Raw genomic sequence first — 21,186 nt, forward strand, 5'->3', positions numbered from 1 at the left:
TTGATAATTCCAAATTGCTGAAGACTGTTGGCTTGGTCTTTGAATTGAGGCAAAGCTTATGTTAATGACAGCAGACACAATGGTATGGCTAGAGAGATTTGTGGCATGCTTTTCATGAATAATGTAGTCCTGTATCAGATCTTTGTGTGAAGACAAGATGTAATCAATTTGTGAAGATCCAGCCCCGGAGTGTTGCATAAATGTGTGTTTTGTTGCTGCTGACACAATAAGTTTGTGGTCTCTAACAAACGAATGGATGCACACGTCATGTTTACTACCAGCCCTAGGCTTTAGAAGTGTTCCGTTCAGGTCACCGGCTATTACAATTCTATGGGTATCACTATAGTTGTTTATTATAAAATCTAAAATATCGAGACATTCTCCGTATTCCACAACAGAGTTGACCGACGCATTGTTCGTTGGGAGGTATACGCAAATAAGACATATCTTTGGATCTGAGTTGATTAAAATGCCAATGATTCTTTCATTTCCTTCATCAATTTTAGTGACTTTACCAGAAATTGAAGACGACCATACAATTCCTACACCCCCTTTCCCTCTTGGCAAGTTGAATCCAGAAATCTGTTCATAGGTGTCTGAACAACGAACAAAAGATACTTTATCTTGGAAGAATTTGTCGAAATTATGCACTTGAAAGTCATAGAGCCAATGCTCTTGAATACATATGATATCATAATTTGAGCCCAAAAAGTCTGAGAAGGCAGAATTTGATGAGATGCCTTCGATGTTACATGTTGCTAATTTTAATCCCGATTTGAGATCACTTCCTCTATAAGTAGGAGTTCTGGCGGTTTCTTGCGAGACAGGGTTGTTTCTAAAAAATGGTTGGAAGCATTAGTTTGGTCTTTTCCTGAGTTGCAAGTGTTTGTGTGCACATTGGCTTCAACAATAATTACCTCCCTTTGATTATTATCATGAATTGAGAATGAGTTGTGTATATCAGCTTCAACAGTAATTACCTCCCTTTGATTATTATCATGAATTGAGAATGAGTTGAGTATATCAGGCTTGTGAGTTTCATCCTGCATGTTTTCTTGCAGTGTTAACAACTTTTATTATTATTATTATTATTACATAGCTTTTATATAGCGCCTATCTAATAAACATAATACTCTAAGCGCTTAACATATAAAATTGAAGGAAAATATATATCACAATGCATACAATAATAGCAATTATATATATATGAACATAAGAATAAAACAGAAATTAAATAGAATAATGATGGAAATTAAGAGCATTGACAGGGGAAATATATATCACAATGAATACCATAAAACATATTAAATATAACAGTCAATAAAAGAATAATGATGAAAATTATAAGTATTTACATTCCAGTAAAACACAATGAAAAGATAAATAAAACTGTCTATTCAATAAAATCGTCAAAACTAAAAATTTAAATAAGTTAAAAATAAAAAAAGATCCTATCACTTAAACTTTTTAGAATAATAATAAATTATCACATTTCTTACACATCACAGTACGCCAGTCTAAAAATATGTGTCTTCAAACCTTTTTTAAAACGAGGAAGCGATTGTTCTCTCCGTAAATGAATTGGTAGGTCATTCCACAATGTAGCTCCAGCTCGGTCGAATCGTCTTTCACCGTATGTTTTAGTGCGGACATCTCTTGGATTCGTTATGAGTCCTTCATTTTCTGACCGAAGTGTTCTAATAGGAGCGTATGGTACAATCAGTTCTTTCAAATATTTAGGTGCTTTATCGTGTAATGCCTTAAAAACGTAAAGTAAAAGTTTAAAATGTGATCGGTATTTCACGGGGAGCCAATGTAGCTGCATCAGAACAGGTGTTATAGAGTCAAACTTCCTTTTTCTAAAGGAACATTTGTATCTAAATCTGAGATATTTTGACCTGAGTGGCTGATATCTGATTGTTCTATGTCATGAATATCTGGTGTTTGATCTATTGTTTTGTTATATCTCACATCTATTTCTGCTGGTTTTTCCTCAGATTTATATTGTTGTTTTGTATAAGCCTGCATAGGTCGTTTGATTGGATTTATACCTTGAGATCTATGGCTATTTTGTACTTCCTGTACTGTGGAGTATCTATGGTTTGAGTTATTTACCGCTTGATTGTAGTGTCCAGGATGTATAAAGTGTCTATTTACATGTGGCTGACCAATCACATTGTTTGGAAGTTGCATAGGTTGTGCAAATTGACTATGAATGTGTGGGTTGATCATCCCATAATTTGGGTGAAAACCATGTTGATTAATGTTGGTATGAAGCGGATGGACTGGCTGCATATGAACATACGCCGGTGGCTTTGGCGGAAGGTGTTGATACGTTTGCATATGATACATGTTCTGTTGATGTTGCTGAGCCTGCACTTGTATCATAAGTTGTGTTTGTTGTAATTGTATGATTTGCATGCTCTGTGACATGTGGGTCTCCATTGCTCTCATTCTTTGTTCAAGAAATTTTATTTCAATGTTTGTATGGTGAGCAGTTGTTTGTTCAAAATGAGATGGACCTACTGATTGTTGTTCTCTGATGTAAGAGTTGTTGCTAATTTGTTGTTCCAGTAAAGGTTTTTCAGTACACATACCCTTTTGTTGGGATTTTTTAAATAATTCAACCGTTGATTGCAATCTGTCAATTTCACTTTCTAGTTGACCAATGTAAGCCTTTTCAATAGAATTGTCACGATTTGGCTTAGAGTTTTGTCTAATGGGTTGTTTCTTATACTTTGACTTAGGCCCCTCAGGTTGTTTTTGCTCCATTTAATCTTTGTTTTTATCACTTGAGAGACAGTTTTGATTGTTGGGACTGGGTCCCATATTTTTGCTTACTTCTAACGTGTCACTTGTGAGACAGTTTTGTTTGTTGGGACTAGGTCCCATATTTTTGCTGTCGTCTAAAGTGTCAGGATTCATGGTGTTGATTGTTAAACTATCCGAGACTGATCTTTTCCTGTTTATAGCATACGTTTTGGAATTTTCAGAGTTAATATCATTTGATCGCGATGACATTTTATCAGGCGATTGCCTTGGAGCATATAGTAGGTTGTCTGAGCAAACTGGACACACGTAGACCTTGTCCCCCATGGATGACGGGTTATTAATGTTCCCACATGAAAAGTGAATCCATTCCTCGCATTGACCACATTCAATAGTATTTTCACCTGCCTCCTGATTACATAGGGGACAAATACATAAATGTACATGTATGGAATCCTGTATGGCAGATACACTGTTGTTTTTTACAATTGTTATAGAATCTTGAGCACTATCGGATGAAGTACCAGTACTTTCATTACAAGATGTGACCATTGTAAGTGCCTTGGGTGGGCCATTTGTTAGACAAGGGTTTTCTACCAGATTGCTTGATGACGTTTGACAGTATGGAAGCCCTAAATTGTTATCCTTCTGGATGTCATTATTAGTTTGTTGTTCTTTGGTCTTAGAAATTGAGGTAAGATCAATAGTGTCAAATATGCCCTTATTTATAACAGACAAATCTTCATAATGTGTGGATAGTTTGGCACATAAGTCTCCATAAATATCAGTTACAAATAAATCTACTCTGTTTCCATTAACAACTACTCTAGAGGAAGTGTGATAGAGGTTGATTACAAATTTAACTGTTCTACCCGAAGAACCATCTTTCAGTCTATTGTATACTTTTATACATGAATCTACTATTGCATTTTGATAGTCAACACCCTCCGTTGTTTTAGGTTTATAAGAGGTACTTTTTGCAAAGAGTTGATGTAGCAAAGTTTTGAACAGTTCATATGTTGAAGTACTAAATTCAATAACCAAGTTATTAGCGTTCGATAACTCTGCATGTTACTGGTTTAATTAGGATTATTATGTAAAATTTACTGGTTACCCGATGAATTTAAAGAAAATTAAACAATAAATTAATTTCACCTTGGTTATTTAATATCCATTCGAGGTCTTTTTTTTATAAATATAAAATAATATCGTAATAAATTGCATTGAGATCACTATTAATCTACATTGGTATCATTATTATTTATTACCTAGGTATTGTCAAAACTTACATCGTGATTAGGTGCCATGTTTATTTTCGATCTTTGATCACGTTGATGTTATGACTTAATTAGTATCTCCTTTATCTAGCTATGCCCTTGGCTATCATTATAGTGACTATAACATGTCATATTTAATTGCAATGTAAACAGTGAAATTAAATTGAATTATGTGCATGTACAAAATAAGTGTCGAACATCGTCCACGTTTGAAAATTATTTGGTCGCCATATTTTTTCTTCAAAATTTTATAAAATAAACAGCATGTAACAGCTTTATCAAAAGGAACCAATGCTTGATTTTATGCTGCTTTAAGGTAAGACAATGACTGAAAACGCGAGCATCCAACGGTTATTTGATTTTCAATAGAACAATCTTACAAAATATATTTTTACCAAGTCGTCCCACGCTGTCAATGAGGTCGCCATCTTGAAAAATAGAATGTAGGACAGAAAGTCACAGGACAAAAAGTCACAGACAAAAAGTCACGGACAAAAAGTCACAGGACAAAAAGTCACACTTAATTTTTTCTGAATATTTTCTTTGAATAAAATACCTTTATTTCTACAAGAATAGTTTTGTATTTTTTTTTTTTTTAACTATTGTATATAAACCAACATTGTTAACAAAATTTATCCAAAAAATATCAAAGATGATCAAATAATTGTTAAAAAAACAAAATGTCAACGTGGCTTTGCACTTAAATGGCTTCATGGTGCCAAGAAATATACCCTTTGCATGATTAACATTAAATAAATCTTCATTTTTAAAGTATAATGACACATTTCCTACACTTTAATATGAATATATGTATTAAAAACTAAATATTTCAAGATATTTTTCTTATATATTCAAATAATTGTCAACAGATTATTTGTGACTTTTTGTCCTGTGACTTTTTGTCCTACCAAATTTGTGATTTTATGTCCTGTGACTTTTTGTCCTGTGACTTTCTGTCCGTTTACCGAAAAATAATACCAAATTTTCTGAAAATGACTGATTTTCAAATCAATTTGGAAGGGACATAATAAAAAATTAAACTATTGCATATACGATATTTCAAATATTTATGAATATAGTAATAAGCACATATTCCCACAATTATTCCATCTGTTTTGTTTAAATCGCAATTCTAGGTTTAACACGACAGAAAATCCAATATTTATCGGAGTTGGATGATTAACAGTGTGAACTTATCGAGACAACAAGACAATTTCAAAAGCATTTGGAAAGGAGAAGACCAACATTTAAACTATTTCAAAAGTCACAAATATATTTCTTAATATATGAGGAATTACTTTATATTCCCACACTTTTTTTATCATGAATTTAAAGTACTTTATTTTGTCGATTCTTTAAAGCCCCTGTGCATTTCTATACATTTTACTTGGGCTTAATACGGGTGAAGTGTGATGTCGTCAAAGTCACGTGATGACTGCTATAGTTGGATATGGCAAACAGAGGGTAATTTGTAGCTGTTGCTGCGATTGACCTGAACAAGGATTATTTTTCATTATAATCTTCTTGAAAGACACATATTTAAGATGTTGATAATACGAAACTAGAAGCTCTAAAGAGCCTGTGTCGCTCACCTTGGTCTATGTGAATATTAAACAAAGGAAGCAGATGGATTCATGACAAAATTGTGTTTTGGTGATGGTGATGTGTTTGTACATCTTACTTTACTAAACAGTCTTGCTGCTAACAATTATCTCTATTTATAATGAACAAAGATTTACGAAAAATGGTTAAAAATTGACTATAAAGGGCAATAACTCCTAAAGTGGTCAACTGACCATGTTGACTTATTTGTAGATCTTACTTTGCTGAACATTATTGCTGTTTACAGTTTATCTCTATCTATAATAATATTCAAGATAATAACCAAAAACAGTAAAATTTCCCTAAAATTACCATTTCAGGGTCAGTAACCAAACAACGGAATGTCCGATTCATCTGAAAATTTCAGGGCAGATAGATCTTGACCTAATGAACAATTTTACCCTTACAGATTTGCTCTAAATGCTTTGATTTTTGAGTTATAAGCCAAAAACTGCATTTTACCCCTATGTTCTATTTTTAGCCATGGCGGCCATCTTGGTTGGTTGGCTGGGTCACCGGACACATTTTTTAAACTAGATACCCCAATGATGGTTATGGCCAAGTTTGGTTAAATTTGGCCCAGTAGTTTCAGAGAAGAAGATTTTTCTAAAAGATTACTAAGATTTACAAAAAATGGTTAAAAATTGACTATAAAGGGCAATAACTCCTAAAGGGGTCAACTGACCATTTCAGTCATGTTGACTTATTTGTAAATTTTACTTTGCTGAACATTATTGCTGTTTACTGTTTATCTCTATCTATAATAATATTCAAGATAATAACCAAAAACAGCAAAATTTCCTTAAAATTACTAATTCAGGGGCAGCAACCCAACAACGGGTTATCCGATTCATCTGAAAATTTCAGGGCAGATAGATCTTCACCTGTTGAACAATTCTACCCCAGTCAGATTTGCTCTAAATGCTTTGGTTTTTGAGTTATAAGCCAAAAACTGCATTTTACCCCTATGTTCTATTTTTAGCCATGGCGGCCATCTTGGATGGTTGGCCGGGTCACCGGACACATTTTTTAAACTAGATACCCCAATGATGATTGTGGCCAAGTTTGGTTTAATTTGGCCCAGTAGTTTCAGAGGAGAAGATTTTTGTAAAAGTTAACGACGACGACGACGACGGACGACGGACGCCGGACGCCGGACGCCAAGTGATGAGAAAAGCTCACTTGGCCTTTTAGGCCAGGTGAGCTAAAAAAGACCCTGAAATTATATTCGCGAACTGTAGTTAGAAAACTAGTTGAAGACGGGTTAATAACATTTATACTCTTGAAGCACAAAAAGCTTTGGTACTGGCTGTTTCCAATCGATATAAATGCCTAGTCCTAGATACATGTGATGACGGAATTCTGAGAATCATAGAGGATATATAAATGCATTTTGCAACAATTGACATGCTTGGGCAGTGACAAATATTTGAAATATACACTTTCATTTTGTTAAGAATATTTGTTGTCAAAAATGTATACTAGTAATCAGTCATGTTCACATGTTTTTTTTTAAATAAATAGTTAAACACCAAAATGCAAGCTGTTTTATAAAAAGCTGCAAAGTTTTGACGTTTGGTACAGAAGTAGGATGAAATAATTGAAAAACGACGTCAACTAACGTTACCATTACTAAACCGAACACCGTGCGTAACGTCTATGCATTTAAGTACAGGAATAATATTTAAGACCTATGTTTATTATTTGTAGTCTGAAACTCACAAACTGTATAAATTGTGACTGATATTTCTGACGTTTGTTATTTATGTGTATGTTAACGCTATACAACTTGTAAACTATATATTTATGCATATTATACTGATAAACTGTATTGTTTAAAGTAAATAAAGAATAGAGTAAATAGTAAGCATACAATTTCGAAACAAGCTTCTAAAATAATTACAGCTAATTTCCTACTGCTTGTAGAGTAAAACTTTGGTTGGCTTGCTTGTTTTGTTTGTATAATTGATTATTGAAGCCTTGTAATTAAGCTTGGCATCTCCAAACAATATATATGACATAGCTAAACCTGTACATATCATATCTAAATTTAATTGTACAATATACAAACAAAGCAAGCAAGCTAACCAAAGTTTTGTTCTACATGCATTAGGAAATTAGCTGTAACAAAACATTGAACACTTACGTATGCGAGAGCATATGAAGGGAAACTCAGATGAGCATTGTCGAACAGTAAAATGATGACTGCCCTTTGTTGACAAAGCTAGACACATATCTTTTCCTAAAGGCTTTCCTGCAAAAAAAAAACCCGATCATATACGTTAATTTAATAATAAACAAGAATGTGTCCCAAGTACACGGATACCCCATCCGCACTATCATTTTCTATGTTTAGTTGACCGTGAACATAGGATAAAATCTCTAATTTGGCATTAAAATTAGAAAGATTATATTATAGGAAACATTTTAATAAGTTTCAAGTTGATTGGACTTCAACTTCATCAAAAACTACATCGACCAAAAACTTTAACCTGAAGCGGGACGAACGGACGCACGAACGAACGGACAGACAAAGGATGCACAGACCAGAAAACATAATGCCCATAAATTGGGCATAAAAACATAATTCGAAAGTTAACAAATTTAGACCCTCAAGAATGCAGACAGATAGATATAAAATCACAAATTCTGAAAAACTTCCTGCTTTCAACAAATTTGTTAAACAAGTATTTTAATCTATTCCAAATACTACAAATACTTTCAAATTATATTTCCAACACGTCCATTTAAAATGGGTAGTGCCTATATTTTACCGAAATTTTATTTATTATATGGAAATCAGATACAGTAAAAATCGTATGACCTGTTTTAGTTTTATTTTGTGCCTCGTGCAAAAGAAAAGCAATTGGGGCATGCTACATGTCGATTTTGTAGTACAATTACACCTTATGTAAGAATCCTGGGTTTTGATTGGTTGATAGCCAGTATATCACCAATTTACTGTTGTCAAATAAATATCGTTCATCTGGTAAAGCCGCCGGGGTATATGCAAAAAGGATTTGACTTTTTTACCCTCTCTGCCGTGGTATTTCCCAAAAAATGCTCTATCCTACTGGACGATTGTAACGTCACGATCATCGATCATCTCTCGACTGGTATTTTTCGCAAATACCCCTCCTTAACATGATATATCTGTTTAAAATTTCATCCGCCTCACACACGTAGTTAAATGGTGATTGAAAATGTATCAACAGTCTATGTTACAGCATTCAGATGAACGTACAAGTCATTATCACAAGTCGTGCTTATAAAAATTTATAAAAAAAAAATTGGAAAGGTTGAAACAGACAAGAAAACTAAGTGATGACGTTTAAATATAAACTAAACAACCGTAATTTTTTTTTTCTATCTTGTTTACCGCATTTATATCATTTTCTTGTAATTACTTTCTGATAAATGTGCCGCACGTATCTTACTTAACCGCTTATTTTCGGTATTCAAGAGCTTGCAGCTACTCAAACTTTGCTTTATCGTCATTGTCTGAGCAGAAAGTTGATCAACCAGGGTAATATCAAAGAAAGTTTCGTCCTTTTACTACAAAACTTCATCGGAAGATAACGTGACCTTGTTGCTAAATAAGCTATATCAACTTCGCAAATACTACAGGATGGTCTTGAAGTATAGATGCTAGGTACTGACGTTGTTTATGATCTAAATTACGTGTTATAATGTTTCTTATAAATTATTACGTTTACAGTTTATAGTCTATGTTTATTAATATATTTCACGTGGTTCGGTATTTATACATTCCGTCATTATATTAATGTGCTGAATATGACTATTATCAACCATTCATTATTTGATTATGGACTTTCAGTTTTGAAATTTACTCGGAGTTCGGTATTTTTATCGTTTTACTGTTTAGAGTTCATTATTCAGCATCTAATTTCACAAACAGACGTGTGCTCAAAAACTGGATAAATTTGTTTCAAAACTATTTTCAAATCTTAATTCTATAAATCTATTCATGATCTTTTTTAAATTATGTTACGGGCACCTTTCTTATTTGGAGTGTCAATGTCAATATGCGATTATAATTTGTAAATTAACTATTTACAAATCTTTGAATTTTTGAAATACTAAGGCTTTTCTACCTCGGGAATAGATATCATAATCTGTAATTGACAAAACTTTGAGGAATTTCTGGTCCTATGCTCTTTAACTTCGTACTTTATTCAACTTTTTTTATTCGAGCGTCACTGATGAGTCTTTTTTAGACGTAACGCGCTTCTTTCTTAAATAGAAATTGCAATCCTGATATTTATGATTAGTTTTTGACTCCTTTTTATCTCAGGTAATATGTCACCAAATATATTGATTTTTCTTTTCTCTTCAGTTAAGTGTTCTGTTAAACTACTTGACTTATAGATATATCTTTTACAAGACTATGCAATAAAATTGAGAATGGAAATGGGGAATGTGCCAAAGAGACAACAACCCGACCATAGAAAAAAACAACAGCAGAAGGTCACCAACAGGTCTTCAATGTAGCGAGAAATTCCCGCACCCGGAGGCGTCCTTCAGCTGGCCCCTAAACAAATATATACTAGTTCAGTGATAATGAACGCCATACTAATTTCCAAATTGTACACAAGAAACTAAAATTAAAATAATACAAGACTAACAAAGACCAGAGGCTCCTGACTTGGGACAGGCGCAAAAATGCGGCGGGGTTAAACATGTTTGTGAGATCTCAACCCTCCCCTTTACCTCTAGCCAATGTAGTAAAGTAAACGCATAACAATACGCACATTAAAATTCAGTCCAAGAGAAGTCCGAGTCTGATGTCAGAAGATGTAACCAAAGAAAATAAACAAAATGACAATAATACATAAATAACAACAGACTACTAGCAAAACTACCGGTATATAAAATTAAACACTTACCAGTTACCACTGTATGTGACCTAAAAATTGGAGTCCAGACACTTTGATCTACATTAGCGCCTCCTTTGATATCTCTGTTATAAAGTACATGGTATCCCCTTTTCAAACATATTTCTTGATAATCATACCATGATTTGGGTATTAACTTAGCTACAATAATTATAAAAAATCTTCTTCATGAACAATGTCTTATCATCATCCCAGTTCATATATAAATTATATCCATATATTTATCATTAAGAATCAATTTAGAACAAATTGAGTATACATTGTTTTGTGATTTGATGCTTGAATCATAGATAAAATGCTAATATATCTATGATTGAACTACTTATTAATAGTTTAAAGGATTTGAACATGTCTTTTCTTTTATAATCTTACAGTTTTTCAATTGTTAAAGTGACATCTTGTAATGTTACAGCATTTACTTTGTTTGAATGGATGTAATCCATGCAAAAACAAAAAGAAAAATAAAACAAATGAAACCTCTTTAACAGAACGTTTACTTGTAATGATTCATTACCAGAATTATTTGATTTAATCATTCAACTGTCTGTTAAAAGTAAAAACCTTACCTGACGTATTGGTACATCCATATAAATGTTCTTCATTGCAGTGACTGAGGGTTAATCTGGTTTTGTCCTTGTTGGTTGTTATGAGACACTCTTTCTCTATAAACGTATTTGATTTCTCTATGTAGAAATCTTTGAAAGAAAATAAAACTAAAAACTAGAAAGGAAACTGGTAAATAACTTAATTCAATATCACATATCTATACTATTAAACGAAAAGACCTCATTTTGAGTGTCGCTTCTCTTCCTTCCACAATAAATTAATTATCATGCCTCTATGTGGTATAGATACCATGTATAGTCGCATTTGTCATCCATTCTTATGATTATTCAGTTTGGGTTATTTTGGGAGAAAAACGAAAAAAATGCGTCCGGATATTTTTCCGTCATTGGACGAAATTTTAAGTCAGACTAGACTTCCGGTTTGCGTTTTCCTGTAATACTATAAATAAAGTGTATTTGCTATCTGCTATCATACCGACCGTGCGAGGGCTGAATTGGGGTGTAAAAGCGTTGACCGAAGTACATTTTGTATGAAGCGCGGAAGCGCTTCATTCTAAAAATGTACGCACGGTCAACACTTTTACAACCCTATAAAGTTACAAAAAGAAGCATTCAATACTTATAATTACATTTTTTAGCTATGATCATGAAAACACGAATTTTATATATTTTATTATTTAATTCACCTGTGCACTTTATTGTTGGAGCACGTGTTATCATGAATGAAAAGTTGTATTGAGCAATGTAACTGCTTACGGAATAACACGTGATGTGCAGTTAGCCAATCAGAATAACATATTATAATGAAACATACATCTAATGTAATTATTAAATAGAGAGGGTCTATATAATATGTCAATGACCGCTGTGGATCGATTAGTAAACTGGGAATTAAGCAAATACACTTTATTTATGCCCCTCCCCCCCCCCCCCCAAAAAAAAAAATAGCCGGGCTAGAAAACAATTGGCATGTTCCAAAGTACCTATGACTTTTGATACCTTTTCTGAAATTCTCCAGTCATAAAAACTTTTAAAAAAATTCATGGAGTCACTAAGTATATTACATAGAGAGGGTCTATAGAATACATGTATATCAATGACCGCCATGGATTGATAAGTAAACTGAGAATTGATAGTAAAAAGCAAACAAACTTCATATATAGTAATGAATGTTTATAATATACTAAACATATGTTCCTATTGAAATAATTATTAAACAAAAAAATTGGAATTTTGGGAAAAAAGATGAGGGGTTGAAAGAAAAACAACCGCCTGTCTTAAAGTACCTATAACTTTTGATACTTTTCCTGAAATTCTCCAGTCATTAAATCTTTTACTAAAATTCATCCTGCAACACTTTACATACTTTCAATCACGCACTGAATGCCCGCGATTTCGCTGGTGTGTTCTAGCATTTATCATCCTTGCTTAAAGTATTTCAGGGGGGGGGGCTCTTTACTGTTCACGAAGGTCACTGATGTATATATATTATATATCAGTGACCGTTCATAGTACTTATAGTGTATATGTATGTTCATAGTAGGAACAGAAAAACAGAAGGAATAAAAATCGGTATTTGGAAAAAAGTGGGAGGGTAAAAAAATGTGCCCAGTCCACAAGTACCTTTGACACATCTCCTAAAATTCTCCAGATATAATGTTTTTACAGTTTACATACGCTCTATTTCCCCGCGATTTCGCGGGTGTGTTCTAGTACTGTTTTAAGCATCGAATATAAAATAAGAAAAAAATAAAACTGAAGTAGATGAAATTCATCTACCATTATATTAATGTTAACCTTCAATAACTGCATGTTCACTTTCAAAAGATTATTTGGCAAAAGTGTAACATCTTCTAACAAAACTCAATTTTAAAAATACGAATACTAAAAATTCTATCATGGGTATTATTTTACCTATTTTTCGACAGTTTTAGCTTTTTGAATTTTCAAGCCCTACCATATGTTCCAGAGTATTACAACTGAATTGTTTGGATGTGTATGAATTGATTACAAAGGAATTAAGAAAGGTTACGGATCATAGCAAAATAATATATCCGAAGTATTCTTCATCGATTTAAAAATATCAATACGTTAGAATAACAAAAATACATGGTTATAGTTTCAGTGACTTTTTTTTCTTTTTTCTTCCATTATTTTCTATAATTTAAAAAAAAATGCTGAGCATTTTCCAAGAATGCTTTGTTGAAGTTTAGACGGTAAAATATAATTGCAACAGCCAGCATGAATCTGAATAACCAATTGTATTTGCTAATTGAAAATTAAGCGGAATAAATAATTTAAGACAGCAGAGAAGATATTTATGTTTTAATTGGTTATTACCATAGATGTATTACATCTATGTTATTACTAACCGACTTAAATAAAAGAGTGAGCTATTAATACTCTAAATGAATGATGTCTCTAGTCTGGTCAAAGGGTAATGAATCTGAATATAATATTTCATACCTTTTACAAATGTAAACACAAGTGCTGACCGACCGGAACTACAAGGTGTGTAGATGGCGTTTGCACATTCTTTTCTGCAATCACTGTTATCCTCATTAATTTCAGGTTTATCGACAACGCAGAAGCATGTTGAATTCTGAAAAAAGTTAAAGTCTACAGAAGCAGATATAATAAAAAAAATTCAATGGACTAGATAAAATTATTTTCAATTATTACACACATTTGAAAAAAAGAGGGAGGAAAGATACCAGAGGGGCAGTCAAACTCATAAATCGAAAATAAACTGACAACGCCATGGCCAAAAATAAAAATGACAAACAGACAAACAATAGTACACATGACACAACCAAGAAAACTAAAGCATAAGCAACACGAACCCCTACAAAAACTAGGGGTGATCTCAGGTGCTCTGGAAGTGTAGGCAGATCCTGCTCCACATGAAAGCTTCAAAGAAGGTAGTGAACGAAGAAAAATAAAATTACGGAAACCAATAGTACAAAACATCATCGAAACCTCATTTAAAAAGTTAATGAAAAATAGTGACGCCCAAAATGAAAAAAAATATATATATTTGGAATTTACTACATGTACCCTATTATCGATTTATCATAATGAATCTTTTGTTTAGTGTCTATATAGAAGTTCGTTTTCATTTCAAACTTGTTACAAACATCAAAATGGCATATAATGTAAAGTGACATAAAATTGCGAATGGAAATGGGGAATGTGCCAAAGAGACAACAACCCGACCATAGAAAAAAACAACAGCAGAAGGTCACCAACAGGTCTTCAATGTAGCGAGAAATTCCTGCACCCGGAGGCGTCCTTCAACTGGCCCCTAAACAAATATATACTAGTTCAGTGATAATGAACGCCATACTAATTTCCAAATTGTACACAAGAAACTAAAATTAAAATAATACAAGACTAACAAAGGCCAGAGGCTCCTGACTTGGGACAGGCGCAAAAATGCGGCGGGGTTAAAGATGTTTGTGAGATCTCAACCCTTACATACACGTATGATTTGAATTTTCACTAGATATAAATATTGCAAGTTAAACCTACATTTGGCGGTAGAAGCATAATTTTTTTAACAATACATATATAATATGAGGCAGCTGAATTTTAAATACTATTTATTTTATTTTTAAATAACAAAACGACTTTTTAAGTCCTTTTTTGTCTATATTTAATAAAACTTACCTTAATGACAAAGTGGGTAGCAGATGAATGATCAGAACAATGCTTTAAACAATCCTCCGCTGTCTTTACACTTATCCCTAAATCCAGGGGTGAAAAACTCCTTCCGCATCCTGTTAATTATAACATTTGTTTTGAATGGATTGGTGTTTTCTATCTTTCACATGTGGTCACCAGTTGTTCATACGAATGTCTTAATCACTGGTGGCTTTTGGCGAAACATATTGGGAACACAGGCTAATAACCTCTAAAGTATCTCTACTCATTTATCAACTGTTTTAACCGACTGAGTTTTCTATCGGGAAGAAAGCATTCAGTTGATAAATTTACCTTTGAATGGATTTGGCTACTATTCAATGTCTTTTTTTTTTTTGTCATATAGACTTTCAAGAATTCTAACACAAAGGTTCCCCGTACGGGGATAACAATTTCGGGAACTGAATTTTTGGCTCTCCCTTGACACCATTTGCGATTATGCTCTGGAGAAACGATGATAGTAAGTCGGAAGGAAACAACAAATGGCTGACCCGTGTTAAGAGAGAGACATATCTCTTGCACGTATAAGACACCCTTGTAGGTTTCGAAAAAGAGCAGGCTTAGAACGCTACAAGGCAGCACTTGCACCCGCAAAGTGGAGAGGGATTAATACAAGTTGCTATAACTTGTTTCCCAATCCACTAAAAATAAATATGTTTAAGCTAATTGCTTCGGTTTTGTTACATTCCGTGGCTTTTAAATTTCGGTTTTGGGTGTTCCTGCTGAATGTAAGTCTAGAAAAGCATTTTGGATGTACGCAATTTCTGAAGTGTTGTTTTCATTTTAACTTACTGAACTAGGTCGACAATTCGATTCCGAATGTTACCAGCAGCTCAGTAGTCAATGCTTTTGTACTATATCAGACCTTTCTTTATTTGTTATTAAATTTTTCCATAGATATAAAGATTTGGTTTTTGATTTTTGGTTGTATTCGGATTTGGAGTTTAGTATGGCGTTCATTATCACTGAACTAGTATACATATATTCGTTAAGGGGGGCAGCTGAAGGACGCTTCCGGGTGCGGGAATTTCTCGCTGCATTGAAGACCTATTGGTGACCTTCTTGTGTTGTCTGTTCTATGGTCGGGTTGCTGTCTCTTTGACTCATTACCCATTTCCATTCTCAATTTTATTTATCTTGAATTGTCAGTTTATAAATTTGATAAAAGAAACTAAATCTGTTATCTCCCTTCGACAAAGGTGATCTTAAATTGATTTGGCTATAATTATTATTATGTCTTTTTTGGACATAAAGTATTCTCACTGTTTCGATTCTTATTCCTCCATGGCTGTATTTTAACGAAACCCAGTATAATATTAGTCCTTCCTTAACTAGACATTTGCGGAAACTAGGTCTATACCTAGGATTACACATTAGACTTACAATAACAGGTGACAAAAACAAGGGGTCATATAAAAATACAAAAACAAACCATCAAAACAGATACAAAATAGCAGTGACAGTGTGTCTGCCATAAAAAAAAAGTTGTAAGCAACCCGTGAAATTTCATGTGTCCGAAGCGCTTTTCTTGATTTACCACCAGAACTGCACAAAGCCGAATATTTGAAGACAAATATTTATAAGGACCGAAGGTGTAGATAGATGTATTATATACATATTATCAGCAGGAACAATAGACTTTCCCTTCGAATCAGGGTACTTTTGATGCAACACACACAAATATTGTTCAGAGGATACTCTACAAACTGTTTCATTTTGAAGTACTATTATAATGTTCGTGTCGTTTTTGTTTTGCACGATTATAACTTTGTATCCGCAACTGTTGCCTTTCCGAGTTAAATAGATTGTGATTTTTTTTAACCATTTCTTCTCGTCTGCTACACTTTTGCATGTGTTTTATCCTTAACAATCAATTGAATAGATTTGCGTATGAAAGTTGTGTTGAAATGAACAACGTCGCAGTGAGAGATCACGGGCTGTTCCGGTGATTGGAACACCCTTTACTTGCCAATCAATGCTTTTGTTGAATAGTGACATATGGTCGGACCCCCAACCCCGCCTTATCTTTGTTGGAATCCCATATTGAAAATGGCTGGATCGAACCCCGCATGGTCACTGTATATTATTACTCCATGAAAATAGTACCAGTACTCGGAACAGGGGTTAAAGCTCATGTTTCGAGCATACCATTCCAACCCATGTTCATGGCCATTGAGGGATATTTATCGCCACCGCGAAAAAAAACACCCAAACTTTATGATTTCCAAGCTCTCTATTATAATAATTGCATAAAAGAAAAACAACTTTAAACTCGTTTGTCATTTTTTGTGTGTTGCTGTTGAAACATAGATAGCAAGTTTCAACTATTGAGTACACCTATTCTTACATTTCAACTGAGTTTGACGAACAGTCTAAAATATATTTCCGACATAGAGAATTTCGTTGATAACTAGTGTTTTTTTTTGTGCTTTTTTTTCTCGAATAGTTGTGATTTTTTTCTATTGAACCCAAAAACGTAGACACAAGTGCTTGTCCTATTCAGGAAAAATGAAGATTTCAAAATTATTTATACCGAACGGTTAGTGAAATTTCATGAAGAATAAATAGCCCAAAGACACCCGTCCGCTGTATTTCCTCATTATCTTTAAAACAAAATAAAAGAGAGAAAGTATGTCTTAGCATAAACATGCTAACACGCTCAATGGTTGATTGCACCTTTCTAGCACAAGGTAATGCTGACTTTTTTTCAGACATTGTCACAATCTAACTACTGCAACTACAAATGTAGTCTGTAGTCTGCTCTATCGTCGGGTTGTTGTCTCTTTGACACATTCCCCATTTCCATTCTAAATTTTACATTTACTGCATTTATATTAGAAAAAAAACGTTGTTCAACTACAGAAAAACATCACTATCGTTTTATTATTTTGGATCGACGGTTTATTTTTACACTTTGAGAAAGCCAAATTTTTAAATGCTACCAGTAAGTGTATGGTAATCCTAATCGATGGTGTATGACAGTTTCCGCAAATGTCTATTTGTCGTTAACTTGATTAGATATGTTAAAAGAAAGCATATAGTTTTCATGTTGTTAGGTTAATGGGTTTTGTATCAATTGCGATTTTATTAATTAATCACTATTTAAATTTAGTTGAAGGAATGAGGTTCAACATTTTAAAAATACTTATTCAAGCCTTTTAAAATTTATGAGAAATTTATCAATAAATGAGTTGAATGCTTCAGTTTTAAATATTGGGGCAAAATGATAACTTGTGTTGTCACAATGACATCGTAAAAGATATCAAATTACTTGTATAACCAAAAGTGGCTATTTCACGCAAAGTCAAAATATACGGTGTTTATATTTCACAGCTCGTTTGCTATGCCCGTGTCTGTTGTGACGGGTTTTTTATTTTAACGGACGTAATTTATGTATTACTGGTAAATTATTAAACCAGGAATTTCGTTACCATAAATTACTTAAAACCTTTACGAATTTTTTCCATAGATATAAAGATTTAGTTTGGAAGTTTAGTTGTACCTGTAGAAAACTTATTTCAAACGGGATAGCACATCCTCATTTTACAGAAATTTAGAAATTATTCTGGTAAACTTACCGATCCTTTAATTAAGCTTATTCTAAAAGATTACCTATTCAACACTGTAATAAGATCATTGAATATTGTTTTTGTTAGTAGAAATATTGATTTTGTTATCAGAAAATTAAAAAGCAAACTAAATATTACTAGTATGTTATATGCATATACACATTCATGGATCTACAATCTGTCGATACCTGTATCTTAGCATTGCACAAGCTCATGTTTTTATCTGACTGTTTATGACGTCCTTACACTAAATTCATTGGATGTTGGATGTGTACGGATTGATAATTTAGTCTTAGAAGCATACTGATGACAAGATCACAATATTACGCAAACGCTATTTGAATTTTATTTATAATTTGCACTAAATGGAAGAAGACTGCTGACTAATGCCAATAGACACACAAGTTCTCAACCCGATACCGACAGAAAACAAAAGCCTGAACAACACAAACCTCCCCCAAAACCGGGTAGTGACTTCAGTTCTAAAGGAAGAGTGAACATTAAAACTGGTTCTAATGTTCCTATAAAAGAAACTAGTTTGAAAGCTTTTTTCAGAATTCCAATATTGTTTGAATCCTTTCTGTAAATAAATTGTGTAAAAAGAGTAAGAATTGGCAACCTTAAGCTTGTATATTAAATAAAATGTATGTTTCAAACCTATCGTTTTCTTGCTTTTTTTTTTTTGCTTTTTTTTATTATATTCATTTCTATGTTGAGCATTTATATTGGAAAATGAGAACAATGCTTTACTACTTATCTGGTTCATTATTCAAAATTGAAAATTATAGTGAACTTGAGGCAGGTGACTTACCTATAAACGCGGCCCACTTTGTGTATTTTATGACTGTTCCTGTCCATACTATTTCATGTTTGTAGATATTCATGTACCACAATAAATCTTTGCGTATCTCAGTGGTTTTTATCTCGTCTATCCCTGGAAGTGAGCACAGCCGGGAACTTGTCGTCCAGTTACTTTCTGGAAGTCCGATGAACATTGAACCTTCTGGAATAAAATGAAATGATATAAACCTTTACTTAATGTATCTTTTCAGACTAATGTCATGAAAACCTAGACATGATCGATAAAAACCTACTATTTACCTTTTATAAGGATGATGTGTTCAAGAAAAAAAATCATGTATTTCTCTTTAGTACTGATATGTTTTATCTTTCAAAAATTATTTTGTTAGATGTGCATTTGTGAATTTTGTATGCTTACTGTAACAGATACCGATGGGTTGATATCTCTGGTGGGTGACCGTTAGTTCACGTTGGTTCCAACAGCAGGGTTTAGTTCAAGCATTGTTGTAAATATAACGGAATTTCATGAGACCGTCGTACAAAGTGAGAGGTTTAGCGCTATAAAACATTTGAAAATACCTGTACCAAGTCAGGAATACGACAGTTGTTGTCCATTCGTTTCTGATGTGTTTTGTCATTTGATTTTGCCATGTGATTAGGGACTTTCATTTCAGATTTTATTTTCATTGGAGTTTTTGTGATTTTACTTTTTAGTACTGTCAGTTTGACCCTCTTGTATCTTTCGCCCCTCTTTTGTCCGTGCGGTACTCACAGTTATTCTTCTCATAAGCTTGTTATAAATACATACGGCTTATGTTTGATGTAAATCACCGTTTATGAATCATTAATTCAATTTAACAGAAGTTACATGCTCACAGGAACACCTTTGTTTAAGTGAGGTTTTTCTGTGTAGTTTTTTTTTTACTTTATTGTCTAATTCTTTAAAAATTATAAGGTTAATGAAAATACCTTATCACCGATAATGTCTCATCAACAGAAATAACATGAATAGTGGGTCAGAAACAGATCACACAAAGACCTAATCATATATGTGGCAAATTTTGTTTGTACGGATTTGGTTTTGATCTTAGAGCTTCTGTTACCAAAGCAAAATAAGACCGTTGTTAAATAAAGGTAACAGTAGTATACCGCTGTTCAAAATTCACATTTATGTTCTACATTGTCGCCTTTGTGTTTTTGTAATTGCCCCCTTTGTCTTGTTTTTGTTAAAATCATTTGCAGTCCTGATAGAACATAGATAAGATGTTGTGCGTGTTTTGAACGAAATATAGAATGATATTTATATAAAGCAAATTGACAGTTTTAGCTGCATGCATGTCAAATACAATAGGTAGATAAAAAAGCGACAATGAAAAACCAAAGTCCACAGACGACGATGAATACCATTGACTAATGAAAAAAAGACGAAACGTACAACCAACAGTACATTAAACACCACTGTAATCAATCGTCATCTGAGTGAATGAATGAAATGCATTACTTACCATATAACGATATAAAAATGCTCAAAATATATAATTGTATCAAAATATTCATTTTTGCTGATTGAATAGATGTAGATGTTTTCTGGTGAAGTATTTATTATTTATTTCCTCGTATGGACTCGTCACTTAAGAAACATTATTACCACTTAATCTTGTACTTCCTTTACTTCTATTGGGTTACGTTAAAGCGTTATGGCAGTATTCTTGATATTTTATTCATTGTGTGTTGTAAATGTTATCTTAATAATATTACACACACTTTATACAGTTAAGTCTGCCTCAAATCTTGACTTACATCATGCAATTGACAATGAGGGTCGGTTGAAAATAAAAATTTACGAAAAAAAAAGATGATTTCAGCTCATGAAATGTGAACTTTCCATTTCTATCTAGCAATATTCCAGCAGCACCTACATACGGAGTATATACATATCTCCCAATTAATACGATATTCCCGTGCTTGTATTGCCTATCATGAT

At 33.1% G+C, this 21,186-nt stretch overlaps 1 protein-coding gene across 1 annotated transcript in view; it reads right to left on the reverse strand.

Moving 5' to 3' along the window:
• The window catches only part of LOC143045583 (uncharacterized), a 45,051-nt gene extending 24,254 nt beyond the window's left edge, over window positions 1-20,797 (reverse strand). Inside the window, exons 1-7 of the mRNA XM_076218183.1 lie at window positions 20,708-20,797; window positions 19,213-19,404; window positions 14,800-14,909; window positions 13,597-13,732; window positions 11,131-11,259; window positions 10,556-10,705; window positions 7,795-7,902 (exon numbers count right to left, since the gene is read on the reverse strand). Coding sequence (XP_076074298.1) covers window positions 7,795-7,902; window positions 10,556-10,705; window positions 11,131-11,259; window positions 13,597-13,732; window positions 14,800-14,909; window positions 19,213-19,404; window positions 20,708-20,759 — 877 coding nt within the window. The 5' untranslated portion in view covers window positions 20,760-20,797. The remainder of the gene's footprint in view (window positions 1-7,794; window positions 7,903-10,555; window positions 10,706-11,130; window positions 11,260-13,596; window positions 13,733-14,799; window positions 14,910-19,212; window positions 19,405-20,707) is intronic.
• Between the last annotated feature and the right edge of the window lie 389 nt (window positions 20,798-21,186).

The sequence above is a fragment of the Mytilus galloprovincialis genome, chromosome 9, assembly GCF_965363235.1.
Source record: "Mytilus galloprovincialis chromosome 9, xbMytGall1.hap1.1, whole genome shotgun sequence".
NCBI lineage: Eukaryota > Metazoa > Mollusca > Bivalvia > Mytilida > Mytilidae > Mytilus > Mytilus galloprovincialis.